Raw genomic sequence first — 27700 nt, forward strand, 5'->3', positions numbered from 1 at the left:
TAGGAGGATAGAGCAGATGAATGCATGGCTGAGGAGCTGGTGTCTGGGAGAAGGATTCACATTTTTGGATCATTGGAATCTCTTCTGGGGTAGAAGTGAGTACAAGAAGGATGGATTGCACCTGAATTGGAAGGGGACTAGTATACTGGCAGGGGATTTGCTGGAGCTGCTCAGGAGAATTTAAATTAGTAAGGTTTGGGGGGGGGGGGGCGGGGGGGGTGGGTTTAGTCAGAATATTGAGTACAGGAGTTGGGAGGTCATGTTGCGGCTGTACAGGACATTGGTTAGGGCACTTTTGGAATATTGCATGTAATTCTGGTCTCCTTCCTATCAGAAAGATGTTGTGAAGCCTGAAATGGTTCAGAAAAGATTTAAAAGAATGTTGCTAGGGTTGGAGGATTTGAGCTATAGAGGGAGGTTGAATAGGCTCGGGCTGTTTTCCCTGGAGTGTCGGAAGCTGAAGGGTGACCCTCTAGAGGTTTACAACAGGGTAAATAGACAAGTCTTTCCCCTGGGTTGGGGGAGTCCAGAACTAGAGGGCAAAAATTCAGGGTGAGAGGGGAAAGACATAAAAGAGTCCTAAGGGGCAACATTTTCACACAGGGGGTAGTATGCATATGGAATGAGCTGCCAGAGGAAGTGGTGGAGACTCGTACAGTTGCAACGTTTAAAAGGCTTTGGATGGTCTTATGAATAGGCAGGGTTTGGAGGGATATAGGCTAAGTGCTGGCAAGTGGGACGAGATTAGGTTAGGATATTTGGTTGGCATGGAAGAGTTGGACTGAAAGGTGTATTTCCGTGTTGTACATCTGTGACTCTATGTAACCTTGGATGTTTAATTCCCAATCCTGTTCCTGTTGCTGCCATGTGATAAGTCTGTGATACCCACCAATTTTAATCTGTGCCATAAGCTCTTTTGTTTTGTATACTACTTTTAATTTAAACACAACACCTTCAATCCATATTAATTACCCTCCTTCTCCCAGTTGTCCCCTTGCCAGCTGTGTCTGAGATTAGATTCCTGAGCCTTTCCATACTCTCTTATTACTTGTCCTGGAAACCTTAATAACCTCTACTGAGCCCTTCCCAACTCCCTTTCTAATTTTTTCCATAATTTTCATTCAACTGAACCCACCCATGCTCTATTTAGTTTAAACCCTCACCTACAGTTATGTGATTTGTCAGGACTCTGGTCCCAGTATGAATCAGGTAGAGCCCATCCCATTGGAGCAGCTTGCTCCTTCCCTGGTATTGGTGCCACTGTCCCATTGATGACCGAGTATTTCTTTCCTTAAGGTGAATTAGATGTCATTGGTTAGGCCAGCATGAATTGTACATCTCTGTTTGCCTTTGGGGCTGCAGTGGGCAATCGGATTGTAGTGGTTCAAGAAATGTGATATAGGTACGTCACATTGCTGTTAGAAAGGGAGTTCCATGATTTTGTCAGAGGATATAGTTCCAAATCAGGATAGTGTGGAGCTTTAAATGAAGCTTGTAGGTAATGGTGTTTCTAGGTGGCACGGGTCATAGGTTTGGAAGATGCTGTCTGAGGTTTTTGCTGGGTTTTTGCCTGCCTTGTCGTGACAGTTTGCTTGCCACATCCAAGATGGGAAAAGAACTTCTCCTCAGTATCTTCTTCAGTATGTATCCATCAATTTCATAGCTTAAAAAACAGATTTTTTTTATCCTTTCTCTTATGGTGCAAAAGAAACTACACTTCCAAAACCTGACTATAAAGTGATTTGCGGTAAACTGTCATGTCAAAATTGCTGCAGAATCATTTTCCTTTTAAAGAACCAATATAAATTGTATTCTTTGTCATACTAACTGCAAATGTACATTTTAAGGGTAATTAGCAGTCATAAATGCATTGACGTTAAAGGTGTAGTAACATTTCAGAGGGGCTGCAGTGATGTACTGTTGTGCAGTAAATCATTTGCAATTAAAATAGAAAATACTGGACTGAATAGGTCAGTTGGCATCATTTATTAGGAAACTTTTCTGATCAAATTACTTTTGGTTACTGACCTGTATCATTAACTGTTTTATCTCTCCTTAGAAGCCAGTTGACCTGCTTTGTATATCCAGCACTTTTGTTTTAATTTCTGATTTCCAGTATCTTTTTTACCTTTTTAGAGTCATTTGTTCAGCACAGCTGCATTTAGGAAGAGGAAGGTGATATTGCTAAATTGTTAAAAGGAATCCTATTACTAAGGGTGCTTGGCATTGCAGCACTTGAATACTCCAATTACGTAGTGTGACATTGCATCTATAGATGGTCGATCGTCTGTTTCTCCTTGTGTATGTTGAAGGGTACCTGAGGGAGTAGTTTCTTAGCAGATGCAGAAGATGTCATTTTGACTTGTTAACATGCAAAACAATATTCAGTGCACTATATATTATCAATTCTTAACTCATGCCTTGTTTTTGATCAACAAGAGAAATAATGCTATAATGTGACCTTTTATTAGAAGTCCCATTTTAAATTCACTCTCATTTTAAAAAGTTGCTTCCTGATAATTTTGAGAAATGTTCAGCTACCAAGTGAATTTAGTCTTACACCATTGTCCTGCAAAATAAAGTTAAGATGCACTGTAAAAATGCTGTCTTTTTCCTTCATGCATTTTAAGCACACAGCAGAGCAAAATACATCAGATATTGATTCTGCTTTTTGTGGACTCATCTAAGGAGGAGGCTAGAGTTACCATAAGAAATTAAGCTTTGTTTCCACGAGAGGTTTCACCTAGCTGGTTTTTCCTGTTTCAGTTTGTTATCTGAGTACTGACCTAATTCACTGCTTTATCAAGGTCATGTTTTATTCAATACAAGAAAATGGAAAATTTGGCAAGAAGCACAGTGCTTATGTTGAAAGGATGTCATGCAGTGAATGCGCATGAGCTTTGTCTGACTTTCTCCCTTCTCTAATCCTAATTGGGCAGAAAACAAAGATAAGCGCAGTGTAAAATTTATCATCGTATTCTAATTTCTAATTCCGAACTGTTTATGAAATTAATTTCTTGTAGTTTAGTTTAATTGATTCTTAATGTGTGATTTAATTCCAACCTCAACTTCCAGGATGTTGGCGAGTGAAAAACGTTTTTGTCATGACCAATGTCCCTTGTTACAAGGATGGCATCTACTCAAACGTTTGTACATTTCTATCTCGGATCTTCATGTGCTTGAACAGGTTATTTCTCAACCCACAGATCCTTGGACACGGAAAGAAAACAGATCTGGAGTAAAGATTTATCCTTTTTCTGCTGTTACAGCTCTGCTTCATTCATTCATTTAAAGCAAAGGAACTCCGTATGGTGCAACCTGATGGACAGATTGTTTTGCATAATTGCATAATTATTTTGAAGGTTTAAATGATGCAGTTGCTCCAGTGTTAGATCCTCTTGACATTGGCTTTTTCAGAGAGATAACTATCAGACTATGGAAAATAGTTAACATGTTTCAGTGTTGCTCTTTCACCATGCATGAGAAGAATATTTGGCTGGCAAGATATGGGCTGATAGGAGTTTTGACCATATATTTCAACATTTTGCATAATTGGCAGTAAGCTTTTCCTAGTTACTAATGTCAATACCTCCTCCTTCAGGGTGAACTTTAGATTGCCTTTGAGTGTTTTTCCTTTTTGGACCATTCATCACTGGAGAATTGAGAAAACAGCACTTGATGAAGATCATTTTTGGCTGTACAGAATGTCAGTCCATCAAAGTTGATTTTGGAGGAGTTTGGCATGAGTGCTCGTAGATTGGACTTCAGGAAGGACATAAGTGGTTGTTTGTTTAACTGTCCTCCTTTTGGATCTGAAGGATGTGGCAGAGCCATTACTGAGATGCAGTTTCTCTTGAACATTCATGTCACTGATGCAGAGTGCAGGCCTCACTGCTTTTTGGTAGGTCTCTTGTTTGGGCCTCATATCTCAGGAAGGATGTACTGGCCCTAGAGCGTGTTCAGAGGAAGTTCACGAGAATAGTCCCAGGAATGAAAAATTTAACCCATGAGGAATGTTTGAGGACTATGGGTTTATACTCAGTAGAGTTTAGAAGCATGGGGTTTTTGGGGGGGGGGGGGGATGAGGGGAGGGGAGGGGAGGGGAGTGGAGTGGAATGGAATCTAATTGAAACGTACAGAATACTAAATGGCCTGGACAGAGTAGTTGTTGGGAAGCTGTCGCTCCTACCAATGGAAACTAGGTATAGCCTTCTAGTAAAGGGAAGACATTTTTAAAATGGAGATGAGGAGAAACTCCTTCAGCTAGAGAGTGGTGAATTTATGGAATTCATTGCCACAGAATGCTGTGGAGGCCAGGTTATTGGGTGTATTTAAGATTGAGATGGATAGGTTCTTGAGTATCAAGGGTTACGGGGTGAAAGCAGGAGAATGGGGTTGAGAAACTTAGCAGTTATGATTTGAATGGCAGAGCAGACTTGATGGACTCAATAGCCTCATTTCTGCTCCTATGGCTTATGGATGTCTTTATTTTTAAAAACTGTCTGCTGTGACCTTGGAGAAGGTTTAAATGATGCAGTTGCTCCAGTGTTAGATCCTCTTGACATTGGCTTTTTCAGAGAGATAACTATCAGACTATGGAAAATAGTTAACATGTTTCAGTGTTGCTCTTTCACCATGCATGAGAAGAATATTTGGCTGGCAAGATATGGGCTGATAGGAGTTTTGACCATATATTTCAAGAGCAGGTTGAATTTCTTGCATGCAGAATTGAAGGGTCAAGAGACCTTGAAAATGTGGTGTAGATCATGGGATCCCTACAGTGTGGAAGCAGGCCAATTGGCCCATCATGTGTACACTAACCCTCCAAAGAGCATCCCATCCAGACTCATGCCCCTACCCTATCCTTTCAATTCTGCATTTTCCTCAGCTAACTTAGGCTTGGCATCCTTGGACACTATAGGCAATTTAGCATGGCCAATCCACCTAACCTGCACACTTTTTTGGAGGATGGGAGGAAACCAGAGCACCTGGAGGAAACCCCCACAGACACCGAGAATGTGCAATGTCCACACACTCTCCTGAGGTGGGAATGGAACCCAGGTCCCTGGTGTTGTAAGGCAGCAATGCTAACCACTGAGTCATCATGCCACCCCCTTGGGCAACAAGTTTGCAATCATGTATGTCATTGGTGGTTATACGTTTGGCTTGGAGGCCCTGAGGTTAAGCTTTCCATTCAAGTGTTATTTAAAACTGATGAGGTAACTAGCCACTGTCCGATATTTTGAAAATATAAATGTGAGCTTTCACAGTGGGGCTAAACTTTCAAGGTGATCTGCTCCAGTCCTCCCACTGGAAATTGTAGTCGTCATCTCGTGGTGAAATGTTTGCAGAATCACAAAGAAGCTTCTGGGACATCCAGATTTTGAAGCTGAATCTCTACAGTTGCCTGATTTATTGAATCAAATACTTCAATTTTGGCCAATGAAGAAGATTGCCAAATTCCCAGAATGGCCATGAGATCTTAGGTTTTGCCTTACCCTCCAGTCTCGCCAAAAAGTAATTTAGAAGATTTTAAAATGATAGAATTTCATTAATGGACTGTTGGTGACAACAGTTGGTTTAATTGAAGGGTGATGGGTGATTATGTTCAAAGGAAGCATTCCTGCTAAGGTATACTGCAATCACTTGCATTGCTTCATATTGCATTTATACTGCACTCATTGCTGCTTGCCTGTTTATTCTCTTACCCCGCCCCATGTGTTGCTTTCTACATTTTTCTTGTATTTGTCTAGCTAAAGAGCAAGTTAAAGGTTTCTCTCTAAAGTTTAAAGCCAATATCTCTGGGCAGATCTCATCAGCCGCTGGAACGAGGTCATTTAGGAAAACACCTGTCACGGTTTCCCAGACTCTGAAGGGTTGCCCATTATTTTCACTGTTCCTATTACAGGGTTCAGACCAGGAGCAGCACCTGTGATATTTGTTCTTGCCTCTGCCACTGGGGTCACAGACATTATTCTTTATATCTGTTTATCAACCAACAAAAGCTCAAACTTTTTATATGCACTATTTTTAAAATTTTCATTTTTTTGGAAAACCTCTTTACTAAACATTAAGATGTACTCTCTCTGACATGTTTGGTCTATGGACAACCCCATAGTTTAAATAATAACAGACTGCTAATTTAGTACCCAGCAATATTCAGAAAAATCACGCAGGAGAGAAAAGAATTCAGAGTCTAAAACTTTGTTATGACTAAGTGTTTCCATTATGAAGAATCACTAAAGACTGTTACATTTTCTGGTGGAAGATGAATTCTTGGGTTTAGTGATGTTTTAATATTTGATGATTATCTTTTCATTTTAGGAGTTGTTGGGTGTGTTTTGCCACTGATGAAGATGATCGGACAGCAGAATGGGTTCGGCCTTGCAGGTGCAGAGGATCCACCAAATGGGTTCACCAAGCTTGTCTACAGCGATGGGTCGATGAAAAGCAAAGGGGCAACAGTACTGCCAGAGTGGCATGTCCACAGTGTAACGCTGAATACTTAATTGTCTTTCCAAAACTGGGTAAGATTAATAAAGCACAGATTAATTAGTTAATTTGTGATTTACAAAGTCATTTTATTGTTTTTAACAATAGCAAATTCTGGAAATAGTCAACAGATTTTGCAGCATTTGTGGAGGAAGAAAGAGTTATACTTAAGGCATGGTCACTTTATTGTTCGTTATGCTGTGCACCATTGTCTAGCTGTGCACAAACAAACACGGGAATTTATAATAGGAGGAATTAATTTTAAACTCTACAAAGCACTGCCTTTTTCTATTTAAAAATATAAATCTATAAATTCCTCCTCTACTGCCAAACCTTTGTCCAGACTCCAACCAACCCCAACCCACGAGAATAATTGCATATGTAAGTTAATACTGTTTTTAAGCATTGTGCGCTCTCTTTTTAGGGGTATGGTGGCATAAAACGGACATTTCACGAGGCAACTAGTCTAGAAATCCAGGCCATTACTGTGAGGACCTGAGTTCAAATGTACCCCAACACTTGGTGGAATTTTAATTTCCTTAATAAATTCTGAAATTAAATGATAAGATTGTCATTGTCATTGTTGTAAAAACCTATCTGGCTCACTAATGACCATGGGGAAGGAAAGCTACCAATTGACCTGGTCTGACCTTTTGTAACTTCAGATCTGCCCAAATATGGTTGACTCTAAACTGCCCTTTGAAATGAATAAGCAAACAATTGAGGCAAATAGGTAGGGATGGGCAACAACCACTGGTTTACTAGTAATGTCACACACACAAGATGATGATGAAAAAATTGGGTAAAATATTTTGATATCCAGTCAGATTGTTTACACCAAGAATGCACTCATCTTACCTTGATTTTTTTGTTAACTAACAATTACTTTTTAAACCTCGGCAGATAATTTACAAAGCATAAAAACTACAGTTCTTTTGAGTGTCATACTCATAACTGATGCTTTTTGGCCTCGAGAAAGGCCGGTGAATTGCTGAATGGAATATTGAATTGTAATATAACACTAAGTAGCCTTCTTTTCCAGTAGTGCTCCTGGAATGTTTTAGCGGCACAGTGGCACAGTGGTTAGCACTGCTGCCTCACAGCCCCAGAGACCCGGGTTCAATTCCCGCCTCAGGCAACTGTCTGTGTGGAGTTTACACATTCTCCCCGTGTCTGCATGGGTTTCCTCCAGGTGCTCCGGTTTCCTCCCATAGTCCAAAAATGTGCAGGTTAGGTGAATTGGCCATGCTAAATTGCCCATAGTGTTAGGTGAAGGGATAAATGTAGGGGACTGGGTCCGAGTGGGTTGCTCTTCAGAGGGTCGATGTGAACTTGTTGGGCCAAAGGGCCTCTTTCCACACTGTAAGTAATCTAATCTAATCTAATCTAGTTTGTACCCTAGCCACCTCATGTTTCTATCTCTCCCACTGCTGGCTGTTGCTATATTTACATCTTCACTGACAAATTTATCGAGTACTTTTTTTTGTACTCATGGAATTTACTGTTTTTAAGTCCAACTTCCTTGGTTTTTTTTGTCCACCCTAGTATTTTATGGTTGGCAATTTAATTATACTGCTCTAATTAGGCTCATCATTCTGTTATTGCTAATTCATTTCACTATTTGTTGAGCATTCTTATTTAATTAGTCTTCTCCCTGGGTTATCATGTGATTTGTGTTCAAGGTTCGATGTTCATCATACAGTCACTTGATCAACATGACACCTGAATACTATGTCTACCATTAGTTTGATTCTTCGATTGCATAAAACTCCATGATCTCAGATGCATCTTTTGCAATCACTGCCCTGTGATTAACATTATTCTTTTAGTTATCTTTTGTTGAACTACCCAGGTAAATAATTTGTCCGTTTTAATAGAGCAATAGGTGCTTGTAGCATTGTGTTAGTGGCAACTTGTTATCCCTGCAAAACTTGGTCCACTGCATTCATCTCTCCTGATAATTCTGTATCTCCCTCTGTTTCACGTCTTCATTCATTTGACTGCAAAACAATGCAGAGGTGTTTGCTTAAGTCACTCCCATGCTCCTGCAGCACAGACCTATTCTTTCCTTAAGTGCTCACTTTCTTCATACATCATCTTATTTTGAATCTGCATTTTCAATTTTACTGATTCCCTGCCTTAAGTATTTCTTCCTTTTACATTTTCTGTCAGTACTATGTAATTGATTTTAAAAATCTGTTTCATAGTCACTTTTCCCCATTGGCTTTGAGCCCAACCTCCAACACATCTGGACCTGTCTAGATGAGTTTTGAGAACTTGTTGAAAAATTGAGTGATCTAGTCTGTTGTTTTATTCCTCTTCTGCAGTTTGTTCATTTCAGTTCTTAGTATTACTTGTTCTGCAGAAGGATCCTTCATCCAAAGTCTTTGCTTGTACTTGAGGATCCTTGGGCATTGGACATGTTTTGACTAAGTGGTGTGGGTAATTATAGCTCCCTCACAATCTACCCATGTGATTGCTAATACTTGCTAATACAAACTGGCAATGGAATGTGGGACTTGCCCAATGTTGGGTGGTTTAATCATACAAGACCACGAGGGGAAGTGCGAAATTTGCTGGTATGTTCATGTTATGGGCATTAATTAAAGATAACAATAAAACATACCCTTCTACATATAATTACTTTCTTTAGTTGATTTTTCAAGTAATTCTTTGATTTATTTTAAAATCTATTTTGATAGCATTTCTTTAATATAACAATTATTTATGTAATATTTAGTTATATTTCACTCCAATTAACATAATATCAGAAGTGGATTTATACTACTCTTCATAAATAAGCTATAAATTTTTAAAAATGCTAATTCTTTCACCCAATTGGAAATCTGTTCTTGAAATCTGTTAATACAGTTGAATGTTTTACTGCTAATTTAATAACTGAATCTACAAATGGACGAGAAATCCCTTTTTTATTCTCGTAGTTGATGTGCTGTTTATATCCGTTGAATCCTTGATCGTTTTCATTATGTCTACTTTTCATAAACTTTGTGAGAAAAAGTGAAAATTTAGAATATTTTTTAAATGTATTTTTGTTGAAAAATAGATTTTTAAAATATTACACAAATATAAAACAGTACAATTCAAACTATACAAAGAAATAACACAAAAAAAATCTCAAACTGCTAATTACTTAAATAAATAATAACCAACAACAAACTAACAAATGATGATAACTCAGCTCAGCCAAACAAAAGACTCTTGTCTCGAATATCGAGAGCATTATTTTTCACATATTCAGACATTTGCAGTTCCCCTCTCTGGGTACTGGACTCATCGAGCGCAATCATTACAGCTATATAAAAGCCCTTATTAGTGTGACAGACAAATCTGTGTCCAGGTATTCCAAAAAGGGCAGCCATGTCTTATAGAAACGCTCAATCTTGTGGTGTACCATACTTGTGACAAAATCCAAGGGGATATGCTTCCTAACAATCTTCTGCCAATCCGACAAGCCCGGGTGATTTTCGGATACCCACCCTAACAAGACATTCTTTCTTGCGCACAAAGTGAGGATGTTGAAAAGTATTTTCTTATACGCACCTACAGAGAACACACTGGGCAGGCCAAGAACAAGAGATATCGGGTCCTTCTCCATCCTGACACCCAAAATCCCCTCCATTGCACCCGCCACAGCGCTCCAGTATGTTTGAAGCCTACTATAAGACCAGAGACAATGGGTAAGAGTGCCTGTATCAATCTTGCACTTGAGACATGTGGAAGGTGCCCCTGGTTTAAATTTCAACAAATGATCCAGAGCCGAGTGGACCCTGTTGAGAATCTTCAACTCTACAGCGTGGGTCCTATTGCAAATTGATATCTTGCGTTTTCGCAAATATCTTCCAATACCTCTGAGGAGAACTCAACACCGAGCTCTCTCTCCCACAACCTGCAGAGTCGATCAAACCCATCTGAGGGGGCACCCCCCAATTGATGATATAAAGTGCTGACAGAAGGTGTACTGTTAGCCCTGAGCACCCTCCTCTCTATTCAGAATTTTAGGGATCAGTCAAAAGTGTAGTCTTTTTTTAAATAAAATCCTAATCTTGAAAAAATGAAACAGGTCCCTGTTAGATAGCTTTTATTTCTGTGCTAACTGATCAAAGGACATCATTGTGTCTCCCTCAAATAAATCGCCCATGCAAGATACCCCCCTAGCTGCCAATGTTTGAATCCTGAATCTAGCATCCCCAGTTGAAAACCTTGCATACCCACTAAAGGTGTAAACAAAGATGTTTTGCCAATATTGCCTTCCCTCTGTTGAATTGCCCTCCACGCTTTAACAGTATTGATAACTATTGGGTTATGGCAATATTCCCTAACTGCCCTCATTTTGTTCGAACATAGCGGGCTAGGAAGGGAGCACCCTGCCTGAGAGGTTTCGATACCTAACCATGTTGAAAGAGGGTCCCCACAGGCCCAATCACTCATGTAAGATGAAACCGAGTTTAGTTGATCATTTTTAATATCCGGGAGATCCCCCCCACCATCTTTCACTAATTTAATAAGGGACTGCTAACAATGACAAATAAAAGAGCTGAACCAGGCATTCGGTCTCGTGAATGCTTATCGAAAATCAGAAGGAGCATCCGTATAGGATACAACAACTTGGGGAGAATATTCATCTTAAGCTATCCGACCTGACATGGGACCAGAAGTGCCTTCCATCTTTGAAGATCTTGTTTGGTTTTGTCGAATAATTGAACAAAATTAGCTTGGAACAACCGATCAATAACTAGTGATGAATATGCCCAATTGCACAAAAACCCTCTGTGAGCACTTAGATGGGAATTGGTATTCGCCCTCAAGACCTAGCATCTTTGTAAGACAACCCATAGGCATAGCCTCTGAATTTGCAAAATTAATCTTTTATCCCGAAAAGGTGCCAAACATGCTGCTGCATCGTATCAAGCGAGGCACCGAAACTGCTTGATTTGATTTTTTTTTAAAATGAGGACATCGTCTGCGTACGACAAACTCTTATGTAATTTTGACTCCACTTTTGGAATACACCTATTAGATCCCTATGAATGGCCTCTGTCAATGGTTCAATCGCCAACATAAAAAGCAACAGTGAAAGAGGACAACCCTGCTGGCTGCTCCTAAAAATGTTAAAATTGCTTGATCGTACCCCATTGGTGATGACCGCAGCCAGTGGGTCACTGTAGAGAACCTTTACCCATCTTACAAATGCTTCGCTGAAACCAAACCACTCCAGAGTATAAAAAAAGGTACGACCAATCAACTCGGCCAACTGCCTTCTCTGCACCTAGAGAAATCACCAATCCCTGTATTGCTTAAATTACATTAAGCAGCCTCCTAACATTGTTGGAGGATCTGCGGCCCTTTATGAAGCCTGTCTGGTCCTCTTTAACAACAGAAGGTAACACAGTCTTCAGCCTTTAACGCAATAGGCTTAGAGAGGATTTTGATGTCCACATTTTAAAAGTGAAATGAGCCTGTACGAAGCACAGTCCTCCAGGACCTTCCCTTTTTTAAGATTAAGCGAAATATTTGCCCCTCTCAGAGATGGTGGGAGGTGATCATGACTGTATGAGTCATTTTACATGTTGAGCATTGGGCCTGACATTTATAAATTCCTTATAGAATTCGCTGGGAAGCCCATCGGGGCTGGGCGCCTTTTCACTCTGAAGCTGCTACACAGCCTCTTACTCTGATAAGGGGGCATTGAGAAAAGACTCTTGTTTGGGAATCACACCTGGGAGGTCCAGATCCTTGAAAAAGGACTTCATCTTGGCCTGTCCCTCCTCACAACCCTCCGATCGGTATAACTCAGAATAAAATCTCTGGAAAGCCACATTAATCTTTTTCGAACCAAATGTTAGGTTCACAGATCCTTGCCCAATCGACATAATGGCTTCAGGGGCGCTCCTTTTCCTGGTGAGATATGCAAGGTACTTGCCTGGCTTGTCACCATGCTCATATAACCTTTGTTTTGTGAGAGTAAGCTCCTTCTTTGCTGTCTGCATGTGCACAGTGCCGTAATCCTTGGTAGCTTGACCAATGAGGGCCTGTCAAAGTACGCCTTCTTGGCTGCCTTCAACCCTGCTTCAAGGAGGCATTGCTGTTCGCCTTTCTGCCACATCCTACTGGCAGAATTGGATTTAACTAACCCCCGGCATAGGTTTTGGCAGCTTCCCAAAGGACAGATGGGCTACTAACTAAGCCTGAGTTAATGTCTAGGAACGCCTGGAAATTCTCTCGAGGTACTCCACAAACTTCTTATCCTTTTGAAGGGATCCATTTGCTAGTGTCTCCCATTGTTATGTCCTTAATTTTAACGAACAGGTACACTGGGGCGTGATTGGAGATGGTACTATTACCAATCATACAAGATGCCACCAAGTCCAGGGTTGCCACAGGGGTCAGAAAAAATATCAGTCCTGGTGTGACATCTGTGTGGATTGGAGAAAAAAAAACGTGAAATCCCTGCCTGTAGGGTGGAGACACTTCCAGACATCCACCAACCCAAACTCTGCACACAGCTCCACTAATTGTTTAGTTTGTACAGAGGGTATCTGGGTGGGGGCCTTTGGGCAACCTGTCTACTGTGGAATCCATGAGATATTTAAAATCTCCCCTGATAATGATATGCTGGGACTTGTGAATGATCAGTTTAGAGAACATTTCGACCAGAAATTTGAGGGGATGGGCCGGAGGGCAATAAGCATTTAAAACACTATATTCTTCCCGGTTTATCAGGGCTTTGAGCATTACAAACCTCCCATGTGTGTCTTTAACACAGTTTTAGTAAGTTAAATGGGAGATTCCTCCTAACCAATATAGCCACTCCCCTACTTCTGGTATTAAAAGATGAAAAGTAAACCCGATCAAAGCCATTCTTTGACTATATACAACAAAAAGCAAAAAACAAACTAACATATAAAGTGCCAATGGTGCTGAATAGGCGAAATCATCCCCTGCCCAAAGGGGGCAACTACACATCCCAAAACCCAACTTCTCATCCTGCTGCCAATACTGTAGCTCTGTCTTTTAAATACCTGAACCAGGCATAAACTGTCTGTAAGTAGGCATCTAGCCAGCCCCACCATTTTCCCCCCCCCTCCTAGCTCGAGCCACACCACAAACACAATAAGAAAAGAAAGAAAATACACCATGGAATAGCAATGTAAATTTTTAAAAATTTTGAAATAAAGGGTAAGTACCCCACCCATCTTTTGGTATAAATTAACTTTAGAAATTAAAAGTACACATCTCAACTGCTGCCAAACATAGTTTAGACCAGATTATTACCAATAGAAAGATAGGAAAAGAAAGTCCCAACTGGGCTTCCTCTTTTTTTTCCTAAGAAAGAGAAAACAAAGACAGACCCAAACAAACTATTTGTACATATTAAATTCTTCAGATAAAGTTAATTTGTCTACAAAGTCTCTCTCTTGCCTTCTCCAACGTGTCAAAGAAATGTACGGATCCATCTAAGGTTTCTGAAGCATCGCCAGATACCTCCGAACACTGGATCCTAAGCTCCCTCAGTCTTCTCTTGACAGTGTAAAGAGATTTTCTTTTCTGGATCACCGCAGCTGAGAAGTCCTGGAAGAACATGATGTTGGAGCCCTTGTAAACTAGGGACTTTGGATCCTTCCCCTGGATTCGAGAAGCTTCCACAATTTTCTCCTTTGCTCTATAATGATGAAACTGCAGCAAGATAGAAGGAGGACATTGATGCAGACCTGACTTCCCTGCTGTGACCCGGCAAACCCTCTCGATCTTCACGCCTCTCATTCCTGCCTCCAAGTTAAGGAATTTTGGTAACCAGTCCTCTATAAATTCTGCCAGCCGCTAACCTTCCTTACCCTCCACCAGGCCAGGATTCCAAATAATTTTTCTCCTGCCTCTGTTCTCAAGGTCATCAACTTGGTCAAGCAAATTACGGACCTGCGTCTCCAGGGCTTGGTTCCTGTCCTTGGAGGAACCGATATCTGCTTCCACCACTGCGACTCTGTGTTCTACTTTCATTCGCCCCTTTCTCCAGGACTCCCAGCTGCTGTTCATACTTCTGCAGCACAAAAGAGATCGGGTCCTGTTTTTCCTCTATCCGCTTACCCAACATCTTGCGAGATTTTGCAAGCTGCTTCGCCGGGGCCTGATAAGAAATAGAGTCCGAGGATCCTGCAGACTGGGTTATAGGCCTGGCCTCAGACGCTCCTCGCCTTTCTTTGGCATCCCTTGACAACGAAAACTAAGATAAGTTGATTTTTCAGTTTCCTTGGATTCCACAACCTTTTCAGAGTCCCAGGATATTGTGGTGGTCCGGGTAGGGCTGATTAAATGTTTGTCTCGCTTGCGCTGCAGTGCAGAGCTCTGCAACACGATCTTCCCAGATTGCTGCCATCTTGGATCCCCACCCCCTAAAAATTCAGAAATTTAACCTGCAAACTCGCATTATTTTGGCTATTCATAAACTTCCATATATACTCAAGTAATAGTCGATCTTGTGTAAATGTCAACTCCCTATTTTTGGCGAAATAAACTAGCATTTTCCATTTATCTTGTGTAAACGTTGACCCAGGTTCTTCACAGGTAACAGATCAATGTTTGAGTCAGTGTGCCGACCATCACATCCCACTCCAGTTTCCAGTTTGCTGGTTGTTCCAGTCTTCCCGTCCACTGGATGTTATGTACCGCTCCGGGTTTTCAGAATTGCCATAATTTTTGTTTTTTTTTGTTGTTTATTCATTTACATATCAATTGGGCTTCTGTTAATAATATGGTATAAATTTTAACGGGCATGAATTTCAGCTCCTCCAAAATAGTATCCATGTAATAGAGTCATAGAGATGTACAGCATGGAAACAGACCCTTCAGTCCAACCCGTCCATGCGGACCAGATATCCCAACCCAATCTAGTCCCACCTGCCAGCACCCGGCCCATATCCCTCAACCCTTCCTATTCATATACCCATCCAAATGCCTCTTAAATGTTGCAATTGTACCAGCCTCCACCACATCCTCTGGCAGCTTATTCCATACATGTACCACTCTCTGCGTGAAAATGTTGCCCCTTAGGTCTCTTTTATATCTTTCCCCACTCCCCCTAAACCTATGCCCTCTAGTTCTGGATTCCCCGACTCCAGGGAAAAGACTTTGTCTATTTACCCTATCCACGCCCCTCATAATTTTGTAAACCTCTATAAGGTCACCCCTCAGCCTCCGACGCTCCATGGAAAACAGCCCCAGCCTGTTCAGCCTCTCCTAATAGCTCAAATCCTCCAACCCTGGCAACTTCCTTGTAAATCTTTTCTGAACCCTTTCAAGTTTCAGAACACCTTTCCAATAGGAAGGAGACCAGAAATGCACGCAATATTCCAACAGTGGCCTAACCATTGTCCCGTACAGCCGCAACATGACCTCCCAACTCCTGTACCCAATACTGACCAATAAAGGAAAGCATACCAAACGCCTTCTTCACTATCCTATCTACCTGCAACTCCACTTTCAAGGAGCTATGAAACCGCACTCCAAGGTCTCTTTGTTCAGCAACACTCCCTAGGACTTTACCATTAAGTGTATAAGTCCTGCTAAGATTTGCTTTCTCAAAATGCAGCACCTCACATTTATCTGAATTAAACTCCATCTGCCATTTCTCAGCCCGTTGGCCCATCTGGTCCAGATCCTGTTGTAATCTGAGGCAATCCTCTTTGCTGTCCACTATACCTCCAATTTTGGTGTCATCTGCAAACTTACAAACTGTACCTCTTATGCTCACATCCAAATCATTTATGTAAATGACAAAAAAGTAGAGGACCCAGCACCGATGCTTGTGGCATTCCACTGGTCACAGGCCTCCAGTCCGAAAAACAATCCTCCACCACCACCCTCTGTCTTCTACCTTTGAGCCAGTTCTGTATCCAAATGGCTAGTTCTCCCTGTATTCCATGAGATCTAACCTTGCTAATCAGTTTCCCATGGGGAACCTTGTCGAGCGCCTTATTGAAGTTCATATAGATCACATCGACTGCTCTGCCCTCATCAATCCTCTTTGTTACTTCTTCAAAACACTCAATCAAGTTTGAGACGTGATTTCCCACTCTCAAAGCCATGATGACTATCCCTAATCAGTCCTTGCCTTTCCAAATACATGTATAACTTGCCCACCACCGACGTCAGGCTCACTGGTCTGTAATTCCCTGGCTTGTCCTTCCCACCCTTCTTAAACAGTGGCACCACGTTAACCAACCTCCAGTCTTCCGGCACCTCACCTATAACTATCAATGATACAAATCTCTCAGCAAGAGGCCCAGCAATCACTTCTCTAGCTTCCACAGAGTTCTCTGGTACACCTGATCAGGTCCTGGGGATTTATCCACCTTTACCCATTTCAAGATATCCAGCACTTCCTCCTCTGTAGTCTGGACATTTTGCAAAATGTCATCAACTATTTCCCTACAGTCTATATCTTCCATATCCTTTTCCACAGTAAATACTGATGCAAAATATTAATTTAGTTTCTCCATTTTCTGTGGCTCCACACAAAAGTCGCCTTGCTAATCTTTGAGGGGCCCTATTCTCTCCTTAGTTACCCTTTTGTCCTTAATATATTTGTAAAAACCCTTTGGATTCTCCTTAATTCTATTTGCCAAAGCAATCTCATATCCCCTTTTTGCCCTCCTGATTTCCCTCTCAAGTGTATTGCTACTTTCTTTATATTCTTCTAAGGATTCACTCGATCTATCCTGTCTATACCTGACATATGCTTCCTTCTTTTTTTTTAACCAAACTCTCAATTTCTTTAGTCACCCAGCATTCCCTAACAGGAATATACTTTTTTTGGATTCTCGTTATCTCATCTCTGAAGGCTTCCCATTTTCCAGCTGTCCCTTTACCTGTAAACATCTGCCTCCAATCAGCTTTCGAAAGTTCTTGCCTAATACAGTCAAAGTTGGCCTTTCTCTAATTTAGAACTTCAACTTTTAGATCTGGTCTATCCTTTTCCATCATTATTTTAAATCTAATAGAATTATGGTCACTGGCCCCAAAGTGCTCCCCCACTGACACCTCAGTCACCTGCCCTGCCTTATTTCTCAAGAGCAGGTCAAGATTTGCACCTTCTCTAGTAGGTGTATCCACATACTGAATCAGAAAATTGTTTTTTACGCACTTAACAACTTCCTCTCCATCTAAACCTTTAACACTATGGCAGTCCCAGTCTATGTTTGGAGAGTTAAAATCCCCTACAATAACCACCCTATTATTCTTTATAGATAGCTAAGATCTCCTTACAAGTTTGTTTCTCAATTTCCCTCTAACTAGTAGGGGGTCTATAATACAGTCCCAATAAGGTGATCATCCCTCTCTTATTTCTCAGTTACACCCAAATAACTTCCCTGGATGTATTTCCGGGAATATCCTCCCGCAGCACAGCTGTAATGCTATCCCTTATCAAAAATGCCACACACCCTCCTCTCTTGCCTCCCTTTGTACCCTGAAACATTAAGCTGCCAGTCCTGCCCATCCCTGAGCCATGTTTCTGTAGCTGCTATGATATCCCAGTCCCATGATCCTAACCATGCCCTGAGTTCATCTGCCTTCCCTGTTAGGCCCCTTGCATTGAAATAAATGCAGTTTAATTTATTAGTCCTACCTTGTCCCTGCCTGCCCTGACTGTTTGTTTGACTCGCTTCTGTTCTCAACTGTAGCACTCTCCGATTGATCTCTTTCCTCACTATCTCCCTGCGTCCCACGCACCGCCCCCCCTCCCCAACACACTCCCACCTTACTAGTTTTTAAATCTTCCCGAGCAATTCTAGCAAATTTCCCTGCCAGTATCTTAGTCCCCTTCCAATTTAGGTGCAATCCGTCCGTCCTTGTACAGGTCACGTCTACCCCAAATGAGATTCCAATGATCCAAAAATGTGAATCCTTCTCCCTTGCGCCAGCTCCTCAGTCATACATTCATCTGCTCTATCCTCCTATTCCTGCCCTCACTAGCTTGTAGCACTGGGAGTAAACCAGATATTACTACTCTTGAGGACCTCCTTTTTAAATTTCACCTTACTCTCTCTAATCTCCCTTCAGAATCTCAACCTTTTCCCTTCCTATATCTTTGGTTCCAATGTGGACAATGACCTCTTGCTGGCCCCTCTCCCCCATGAGAACATTCTGCACCCCCTCTGAGCCCCATAAATTTAACCTTAAAACGTAGTATTAAAAAAATTTGACGATTACTCAAGTATATACAGTAACTAATCAAGATTTATCTAATGGATAGTTTTATTTTTTTTCTTTCTCGTTTCAAGGTGAACTTTTTTGGTCAACTGTTGTATTTCTTAAATTACATTTATGAAAATGGTTTAAATGGTATTTGCTGTTTTGCAAAGATGGGTGTATGAGGTTCTAGATGGGGCATAGATGATTGTTAATTGACTATACTTGTTTTTACATTTGTCTTTGAATACACCTTTCTGTAAGGCTGCATCCACATCATTTGATATTGCATAATAGCCAGAAGATGAGAAGATTTGTAGCTCAGGTTGAGGTTTTGGATGTAAGTTTGCTTGCTGAGCTGGAAGGTTCATTTTCGTGTGTTTCATTACCTTGCCCAGTATCATCAGTGAGCCTCTGGCAAAGGACTGGTGGTATGGCCTGCTTTTTATTTGTGTTTAGGTTTCCTTGGGTTGGTGATGTCATTCCGTGTCCTTTTTCTCAGGGGGTGGTAAATGGGATCCAAATCAATGTGCTTGTTGATAGCATTCCGGTTGGAATGCCATGCTTCTAGGAATTCTCACGCGTGTCTCTGTTTTGGCTTGTCCTAGGGTAGATGTGTTGTCCCAGTTGAAGTGGTGTCCTTCCTCATCAGTATGTAAAGATAATAGTGAGAATGGGTCATGTCATGTCTTTTGGTGGCTAGTTGATATTCATATATCCTGGTGGCTAGTTTTCTGCCTGTTTGTCCAATGTCGTGTTTGTTACAGTTCTTGCAAATGGATTTTTCTCAATCCCTGAGAAAAAGAACAGGAAATGACATCACCAACCTAAGGAAACCTAAACCCATAAATAAAACGTGGGCCATACCACCAGTGCTTCACCGGAGGCTCACTGATGATGTTACCTAGTATGGTGATGAAACGTCTGAAAATGAACTTTCCAGCTTAGTGAGCAAACTTACATCCATGAAAAGAATGTAATTTTGCTTATAGCAATATCTTTCAAATCCAATTGTGCTCTTTCCTCCTTACATTCCTTGATCTCATAATATCAGAACAGCACTTTTTTTGAGAAATAATAGATGCTTTCATACTCAAAATAAATGTAAAGCACATCTGAAATAGCTTTGATATGCATGTTTCAAATCTTTATTTTTTTTAGTTGTATCTTTATGTATCCAAAGTGTCATTGATAATTCATTTGACTTATTTAGTTTGCTTGTGCTTTAAGAGCTGTAAAACCTCTTATTGCTCCTGCTGTCTCAAACCAGCTTTTCAGGCACTTAATTTCCAAGGTTAAAGTTACAAGGTCTTGTTCTATAAATACCTCAATTGTGTTTGCTGCAGGCAAATCATTGTGACTTGTAAAGTTGATGATTATAGTTGTTCCATTTAAGTAACTTAATTGAGAATTAATTTAGCATCCACATTTTTACTAATCATTCAAGTGAAATGCATCCATAATCACTGGATCATATGCTAAAAGCAAGCTTACACAAAAAATGGAGACTTAATGGCACTTTTTGAACAAAATTAGATGACGCTTCTAATGATTTAGTTCCTCTGGTAGAAGTGTATTTAAAAGCTTGAGTTTTTGAGATATGATGACCCCAGTTTGTGTGAGTTCATTTGCCTTTGTGCTGTTTTAGTTGTAATCTAAACTTCGTCATTCCAGCCACTCTTGGCTGACGTTCTACCTTATCCTCCATAAACTTTGAGGTCATCCAAAACCTGCTATCCACACAACAAGTTGCACAAAGTTTAGATACTTATCATCCTTGTTTTGACATGCTACATTGACTTCTGGTTAAGCATTATTTGATTTTAAAATCCCTTCATTTCTGGCCTCCTGAAAATTCCCAGTTGTAAACTGCCCACTACTGACAGCTGTGCCTTCAGCTGTAAACACCGAAGCTTTGGAATTGCCTCCAGTAACCTTTCCAGCTTGCTAACGCATTTTCTACATTTAAGATGCTCTTTTACATTTGAAAGCTTTCAGTTATTTGCTCTAACATTCTCTTTTGTGGTTTGATATCCTTTTGAAATCGTCTAATTTTTGTTCCTGGGAAGACTTTGAAATGTTTTTAATATTAAATATAAATACAGACAGTTAATGCGATCAATACTGGTAACAAAACATAATTTTGGGTTGGACTTGGCTGATTTAAGGTTTTTGTTGTTGAGGGCTTGCACATGTGTCAGGTTCATCCATACAAGCAACCTTCCAGTTCCAGCAAAGGAGAGCCATCTGTCTACAGAGTCCTTTGTGTTTCAACCAAACATTACATTTCTGCACTGCTTACTAGTATATTCAATCCACTTGATGAGTGGCAATACTTGAATGATGTTTTTCAGTATCTGTGGAAAATGACTAGGAGAGTAGCCAGATCTTTTGAGCCAGGAATAATTCAAAATATTTTATTATGACATCCAGTGAGTCGATTTATTCCATCACCTGGGTTTAGTTTCGGGAAGAATTGCAGTCGTCGTGTGAAAGCTAAAGGCCTGGGATAATGCTATAAAAGGATTGAGTTCAAATCCCAAAAAGGCGCATGGCGAATTTGGATTCCATAAATTAGTTTCTTTAAAAGTTTGAATAAAGCTATTTCTACAGTCATTATTATGAAACTACAGGATTTTTGTAAAATTTTATCTAGTTTGCTAATGATTTCAAGGAAGAAATCCTGCTTTCCTTGTCTGGCGCTTACTCAGAAAAAATCTGCTCAGTGAATCCAAATTTAGGAGACAGTGAGGTCTGCAGATGCTGGAGATCTGAGTTGAGTGTGTTGCTGGAAAAGCACAGCTGGTCAGGCAGCATCCGAGGAACAGGAAAATTGACATATTGGGCCAGAGCCCTTCTTCAGATGAAGGGCTCCAGCCCAAAATGTCGATTTTTTTGTTTTCTGCTCCTCGGAAGCTGCCTGACCTGTTGTGCTTTTCCAGCAACACACACTCACTCTGATCTCCAGCATCTGCAGACCTCACTGTCTCTCAGCTGATTTCAGCCTTACTGCGAAGCCTCTTCCAAGGATGCCTACCTTGTAGAGGTTCTCCTCCTCTGTCTACAAAGACCTCAGTGAGTCTCTCTCTCTCACTGTGCTTCCCAAGTCCTCTCCTCTGCCCTGAAGCTCTTCAGCCATATCCTCCAGCAGGCTCAAATCCAAATTTAGGTCCACCTTCGATAATTGCAGCTCCATTGAAACTGAAGCATCTCAACACTGTCCTGACCAAGCAATCCCACCTAATCAACATGCCTGGCACCTGAGCTGTCATCGACTCCAGTGCCAGTGCATAGTAATAACAGTATGTAAAGCTAACAATATAATTGAGCATAAGTTCACAGAATCACCTTGGAAATCCTCAACCTCTATCACTCCAAAGAATAAGGACAGCAGACAAAATGGGAGCACCACCATTTCTAGTTTCTCCCCCAAGTTTCAAATGCCATCCTGTCTTGGAGGTAAATTGCTGTCACCAGGTCAGAAACCTGAAACTACATCCTTCGCAACACTGTAATGTACCTACACCACATGGACAGTAGCAGTTCAAGAAGGTAGCTCACCACACGTCCTCTGGCTGCAGGTGACAGTGGGAAGGCCAATATTTACTGACCACTGTCAAATGAACAAATTTTCTATAATATTTTTGGCAAAGGTAGGGAGCCAAAATAGTTAAATCTTTGAGATCAATTTGTAGAGCAATGAAAGTTGTCTGCTACCACACTTGATCTTCAAAATTTTCAGTGTATAAAGAAAGTTGATTTGGATGAGTAAATGAAGGTCCTTGTTGCAGGTTTAGAAAATGGCATCTCTGCATCATGTGTTGTATCTCAGATATGTAGAATTTGGTCAGGTCCTTCATTTTGAGCCGGATTTACTTGGGTGCTGATCATTGTTGAACCTCGTCAGCATTTTGTGGACAGTGTGGACCCACCTAGTCACCCAGCAATGATTTCTCTTGACTCATCACAAAATCTCTGAGGGATGTTAATTCGTGTATGGCTGTTGAGAGGAAATTACAGTCCATGTTCAGCCAATCTGTTTATTCCAATGTGTTGAGCACAAGCAGATGCCATTTTGGGGAATATTTGTTCATATAATTGGAAGACCTGAGAGTTGGTGTCCGCTGTTCCTGTACAATACTCTCTACAAGCTTTAGAAATTGAAGAAAATTAATTGTGAAATATACTTTTGCATGTCTTAGAAGTTCTGTCATTCTGGTTCAGTCAGTTCTAAATGTATTGCCATATGCAGAATGAAAATAAGCAGTCATTTTTTGAAATTTGATGTAAAATATATTTCCTATCTGAGAACGAATGGTGAAAACATTATCACTTTTCCAAAAAAAAATGTAAACTGCAATAAATAATAGTGCAGTGTTTGGAAATAATAAATTAATGACCCCAGCAGATACCTACAATAATTACATATATCATTGGGGAATAGCATTGAATTTTCTTTTTGTGAACTATTTCAGGGTGTAGTTCTTCTCCTGACCTGTCTGGTGTAAGAGCAGATATATCAGAGGTGAAATTTTATATAATGTAGCATGAAGCAATGCATTTCGGCCAAGAAAAAAACAAGGAGCATGAATGCAAAGTAAAAGATAACTTTGTAAAAGTGAAAAATCACACAAGACCAGGTTAAAGTCCAACAGTTTAATTGGAAGCACACTAGCTTTCGAAGTGTCGCTCCTTCATCGGGTGAATCATTGTAAAAGTGGTGCAGGAGCAGAGACACCTGGAGTGAATGTGAACACATCGTTGAGTGTGGCAGGTTAAGAAAGTTCCAAACTGAGGGAAGATTGATTTTAATAAGATGTCGTATGATTCAGCCACAGTAGACTTTGAGCAGGTACTTGTAGGTAAATCTGTGTAAGAGCTGTGGGATGCGTCCACAAGGGTAGCAGAAGCATAGGGCCAATATCTTCCAATAAAGTGAAGGACCAACAAATCCAGCAAACTCTTCGATATCAAAGTATATACAGGACTGGATGAAAAGAAAAAGGGAGGTTTATGGCACATGCCAAGAGCAGGACCCTGAGAGAAGTAGGAATATGCAAGGGGGTACTTAAAGGAAACTAAGGGAGGAAAAAAAAGGGCCATAGAAGGATAATGGCAGGTAAAATAAAGGAAGATCCTAAGTTATTTTACAAGTACATTAAGGGTTAAAGGGTCAGTAGGGAAAGAATAGGCCATTAAGGACCCAGTGGTAATTTGTGTATGGAGTCAGAGAGCATAGGTAGGATTCTAAACGAATACTTTATCCCTCTCACTCGTGAATACTGACACAATGTTGGTATACAAATCAGGGAGAAGGACTGTGTGCGTATACTAAATAAATTAGCATAGAGAGGATGTTCTAATTTGATCTGGTCGGCTTTAAAGTAGATAAATCTTGAGGGCTGGATGACATGTATCGTAGGCTTTTGAGGGGGACAAGGGAAGAAATAGCAAAGGCACTGCCAATAATTTTCAATTCCTTTTCTGGTTGTAGGTAATGTCAGAGGACTATAGGACAACCAATGTGATACCATTATTCAAGAAGGGAGGAAGGGATAAACCAGGAAACTACAGGTCAGTCAGTCTAACCTCCAGTGGTGGGAATAACTAGTTGTAGCAATTCTGAGGGACAGAATTAATCTGCACTTGGAGAAGCAGGAATTAAATCAAGATTAGTCAGCATGGCTTTGTTAAGGGAAGTTTATGTCTAACAAACTTGACTGAATTTTTTGAAGAGATAATCAGGTGTGTTGATAAGTGTTGTGTGCTTAGACTTCAACAAGGTCGGGTCCCAAATGGGAGACTGATCTTGAAGGTTAGATCACAGAGGATCCAAGAAAATGTTAGTTAATTGGATGCAGACATGTTTAGGAGCAGAAAGCAAAGGATTGTCAAAGGTTTTTTGTGATTCAAAGCCGATGTCCAGTGGGATCCTTGCTGTGTGTGGTGTATATATAAATGATTTAGACTTGAATGTAGGAGGGTTGATCCAGTCAGTTCACAGATGGTACAAAATTGGTGGGGTGATAAATAGAGAGGAGGATAGCCTTAGACTACAGGATGATATAGATGGGCTAATCATTGGCAAATAGAATTCAGTCTGGATAAATGAAGTGATATACTTGACAAGACAAATGAGCTAAGAGAATGTATGATGCACAGGGAAGCACGGAATCAGAGGGATTTTTTTGCAGGCCCACCAGTCGACTTAAGGTAGCAGAACAGGTAAATAAAATGATTAAGGCATATGATACTTGCCTTTGTTAGACAAAATTTTAGAATGGGAAGTTATGCTGGAACTGTATAAAACATTATTAAGGTCACAGCTAGAGTATTCTGAGCAGAGAAGAGGTGATGGCCTAGTGGTATGATCATTAGACTGTTAATCTAGAGACCCAAGTAATGTTCTGGGGATATGGGTTTGAATCCTGCCATAGCAGATAGTAGAATTTGGATTCAGTTTTTAAAAATCAGGAATTTAGAGTCTAATGGTGACATTCAAATCTTTGTCAATTTTGGAAAAGACACATCTGGTTCACTAATTTCCCTTTAGAGAAAAAAAATGTCGTCCTTACCTGGTCTGGCCTACATGTACTGCAAACCCAAAGCAACAAGGACAATTAGGAATGGCTTAGTTTGTGAATGAGTCTGCATTTTTTTTTTTTAAATTTAGTCAATGGGCCGAAAGGCCTTTTTTCTGTGCTGTAGACCTCTCTCGCTCTTTGACTTCTCATATTGCCTGTACTTTCTCTGATTAGCACTTTTTTTCTTGTCACACATGACCCATCACTATAAACAATTATTCTAGAAGACAAATACATCCTTGAACCCAAAGCCAAACAATAGGACTTTGTTAGTTACTACCATTCAACCAGAAATTTTAATGGCACTGTTTAAATTTAACTGATAAAACTGTAAAATAAGTGAACAGTTTCAGGTTTATTTAAGTAATGTTAGAACTTGAACTGAGCATTAAATGTGTGTTTAGAGTGTCTTGATGAATGGACTATGACTATTTACTTTTGAAGTCATATTAAGTTATTCATTTAAGTTATAATCAAACTCCGCATGCCTCTGATTTATAAAGAATGTGCTCAATTAAAAATTGCCCTGCTTCACGGAGAAACAATTACTTATTGTTCAGATAAATTGGAAACTTATTTGAACTCAAAATAAAGTGATATGTTTGTACTTCAGATATTTTCTGCTGTTCAGTTTTTTGAAATTTTAGTTAAATCTACCAGTATTTATTTACAAAGAAGTCTTCACCCAACATGTCTACTAAAGTGTGCCAGTGTGACCAACAAATGGCTTGCCCTAATTCTCTGCATCCATCAAAATACTGCAGCCCCTGAAAACCTTTCTGTAGTGATGATAATGGGAAATTTGTTGCAGGATCTAGACCAGCAGAGAGCTAGATGCAGACCTGTTGCCACTTGTTGCACTCCTTAATGTACTTGTAAAATAACTTAGGATCTTCCTTTATTTTGCCTGCTATCATCCTTTCATGCCCCCTTTTTTCTCTCCTAGTTTCTTTTAAGTACCTCCTTCCACAGTACTCCTCAGGGTTCTGCTGTTTTGAGTCCTCTGTATCTGCCATAAACCTCCCTTTTTCTTTTCGTCCAATGCTGTATATCCTTCAATATCCAAGAGTTTGCTGGATTTGTTGGTCCCACACTTTATCTTTATCTTTATCTTTATTGGAAGATGTTGGCCCTGTGAAGTTCTTGCCTAATACTACCTCCTTCATATGCAGTGCTTATGCCTGAAATGTCAACTCTCGTGCTCCTCTGTTGTGGCCTGACCACCTATGCTTTTCCAGCACCACAATTTTGAATCCAGTCTCCAGCATTTGCAGTTTTCACTTTCTCCTAATGTATCTGACTGTGCTACCACTGCTGGCAGTGCACTCTATGCACCCACCTCTGACATCTCCCCTAAACCTTCCTCCAATTACCTTAAAAGTTTGCCCCCTTGTGATAGAATTTCCGCCCTGGGAAAAAGTCTCTGGCTAACCATTGTATCTATGCCTCTCACCATCTTGTACACCTCTATCAAGTCACTTCTCATCCTTCTTCGCTCCAATGAGAAAAGCCCTAGATCCCTCAACCTTTCTTCATAAGACATGCCCTCCAGTCCAGGCAGCATCCTGGTAAATCTCCTCCGCACCCTCTCTAAAGTTGCCACATCCTTCCTATAATGAGGCATCCAGAACAGAACAAAATTCTAAGTATGGTCCAACCAGGAATCTACAGAGCTGCAACATGGCCTTATGGCTCTTAAACTCAATCCCCCTGCGAATGAAAGCCAACACACCGTATGTCTTTTTGGCAACCCTATGAACCGGGGTGGCAACTTTGAGGGATCTATGCACATGGATCCCAAGATCCCTCTGTTCCTCTAGACTGCCAAGAATCCTGCCTTTAACCCTGTATTCTGCATTCAAATTCGACCTTCCAAAGTGAATCACTTCACACTTTTCTAGGTTGAATTCCATCTACCATTTACTAGCCCAGTTCTGCATCCAGACAGTGCCCCATTGAACACTACAACAGCCCTCCACATGATCCACAACTCCACTAACCTGTGTGTCATCGGCAAACTTGCTAACCTACCCTTCCATTTCCTCATCCAAGTAATTTATAAAAATCACAAAGAGTAGAGGTCCCAGAACCGATCCCTATGCAAAGTCACTGGTCACGAAGCACCAGGTCGAATACTTTCCATCTACGTCCACCCTCTGTCTTCAATGGGCCAGTCAATTCAGTGTCCAGGCAGATCAGTTTCCCTGTATCTCCTGCTGCCTCACATTCTAAATTAGCCTACCATGGGGAATTTTATCAAAGGCCTTGTTAAAATCCATGTACACCACATCCACTACACTACCTTTATCAACATGTTTTGTCACATCTCGAAGAATTCTGTCAGGTTTGTCAACATGACCTGCCCCTCACAATCAAAACCTGCCCCTCACATGCTGACTATCTCCAATCAAACTATGGTT

General features: G+C 40.7%; 1 protein-coding gene across 2 annotated transcripts in view; it reads left to right on the forward strand.

Annotated features, from left to right (window-relative positions):
• marchf5 (membrane-associated ring finger (C3HC4) 5) overlaps positions 1–27700 on the forward strand; it is a 121351-nt gene that overhangs the window by 30616 nt on the left and 63035 nt on the right. For both annotated transcript variants that reach the window (XM_072557729.1, XM_072557730.1), the window contains exon 2: positions 6325–6527. In XM_072557729.1, the coding sequence (XP_072413830.1) occupies positions 6325–6527 (203 nt within the window). The remainder of the gene's footprint in view (positions 1–6324; positions 6528–27700) is intronic.

The sequence above is a fragment of the Chiloscyllium punctatum genome, chromosome 38 (assembly GCF_047496795.1).
Source record: "Chiloscyllium punctatum isolate Juve2018m chromosome 38, sChiPun1.3, whole genome shotgun sequence".
Lineage (NCBI taxonomy): Eukaryota > Metazoa > Chordata > Chondrichthyes > Orectolobiformes > Hemiscylliidae > Chiloscyllium > Chiloscyllium punctatum.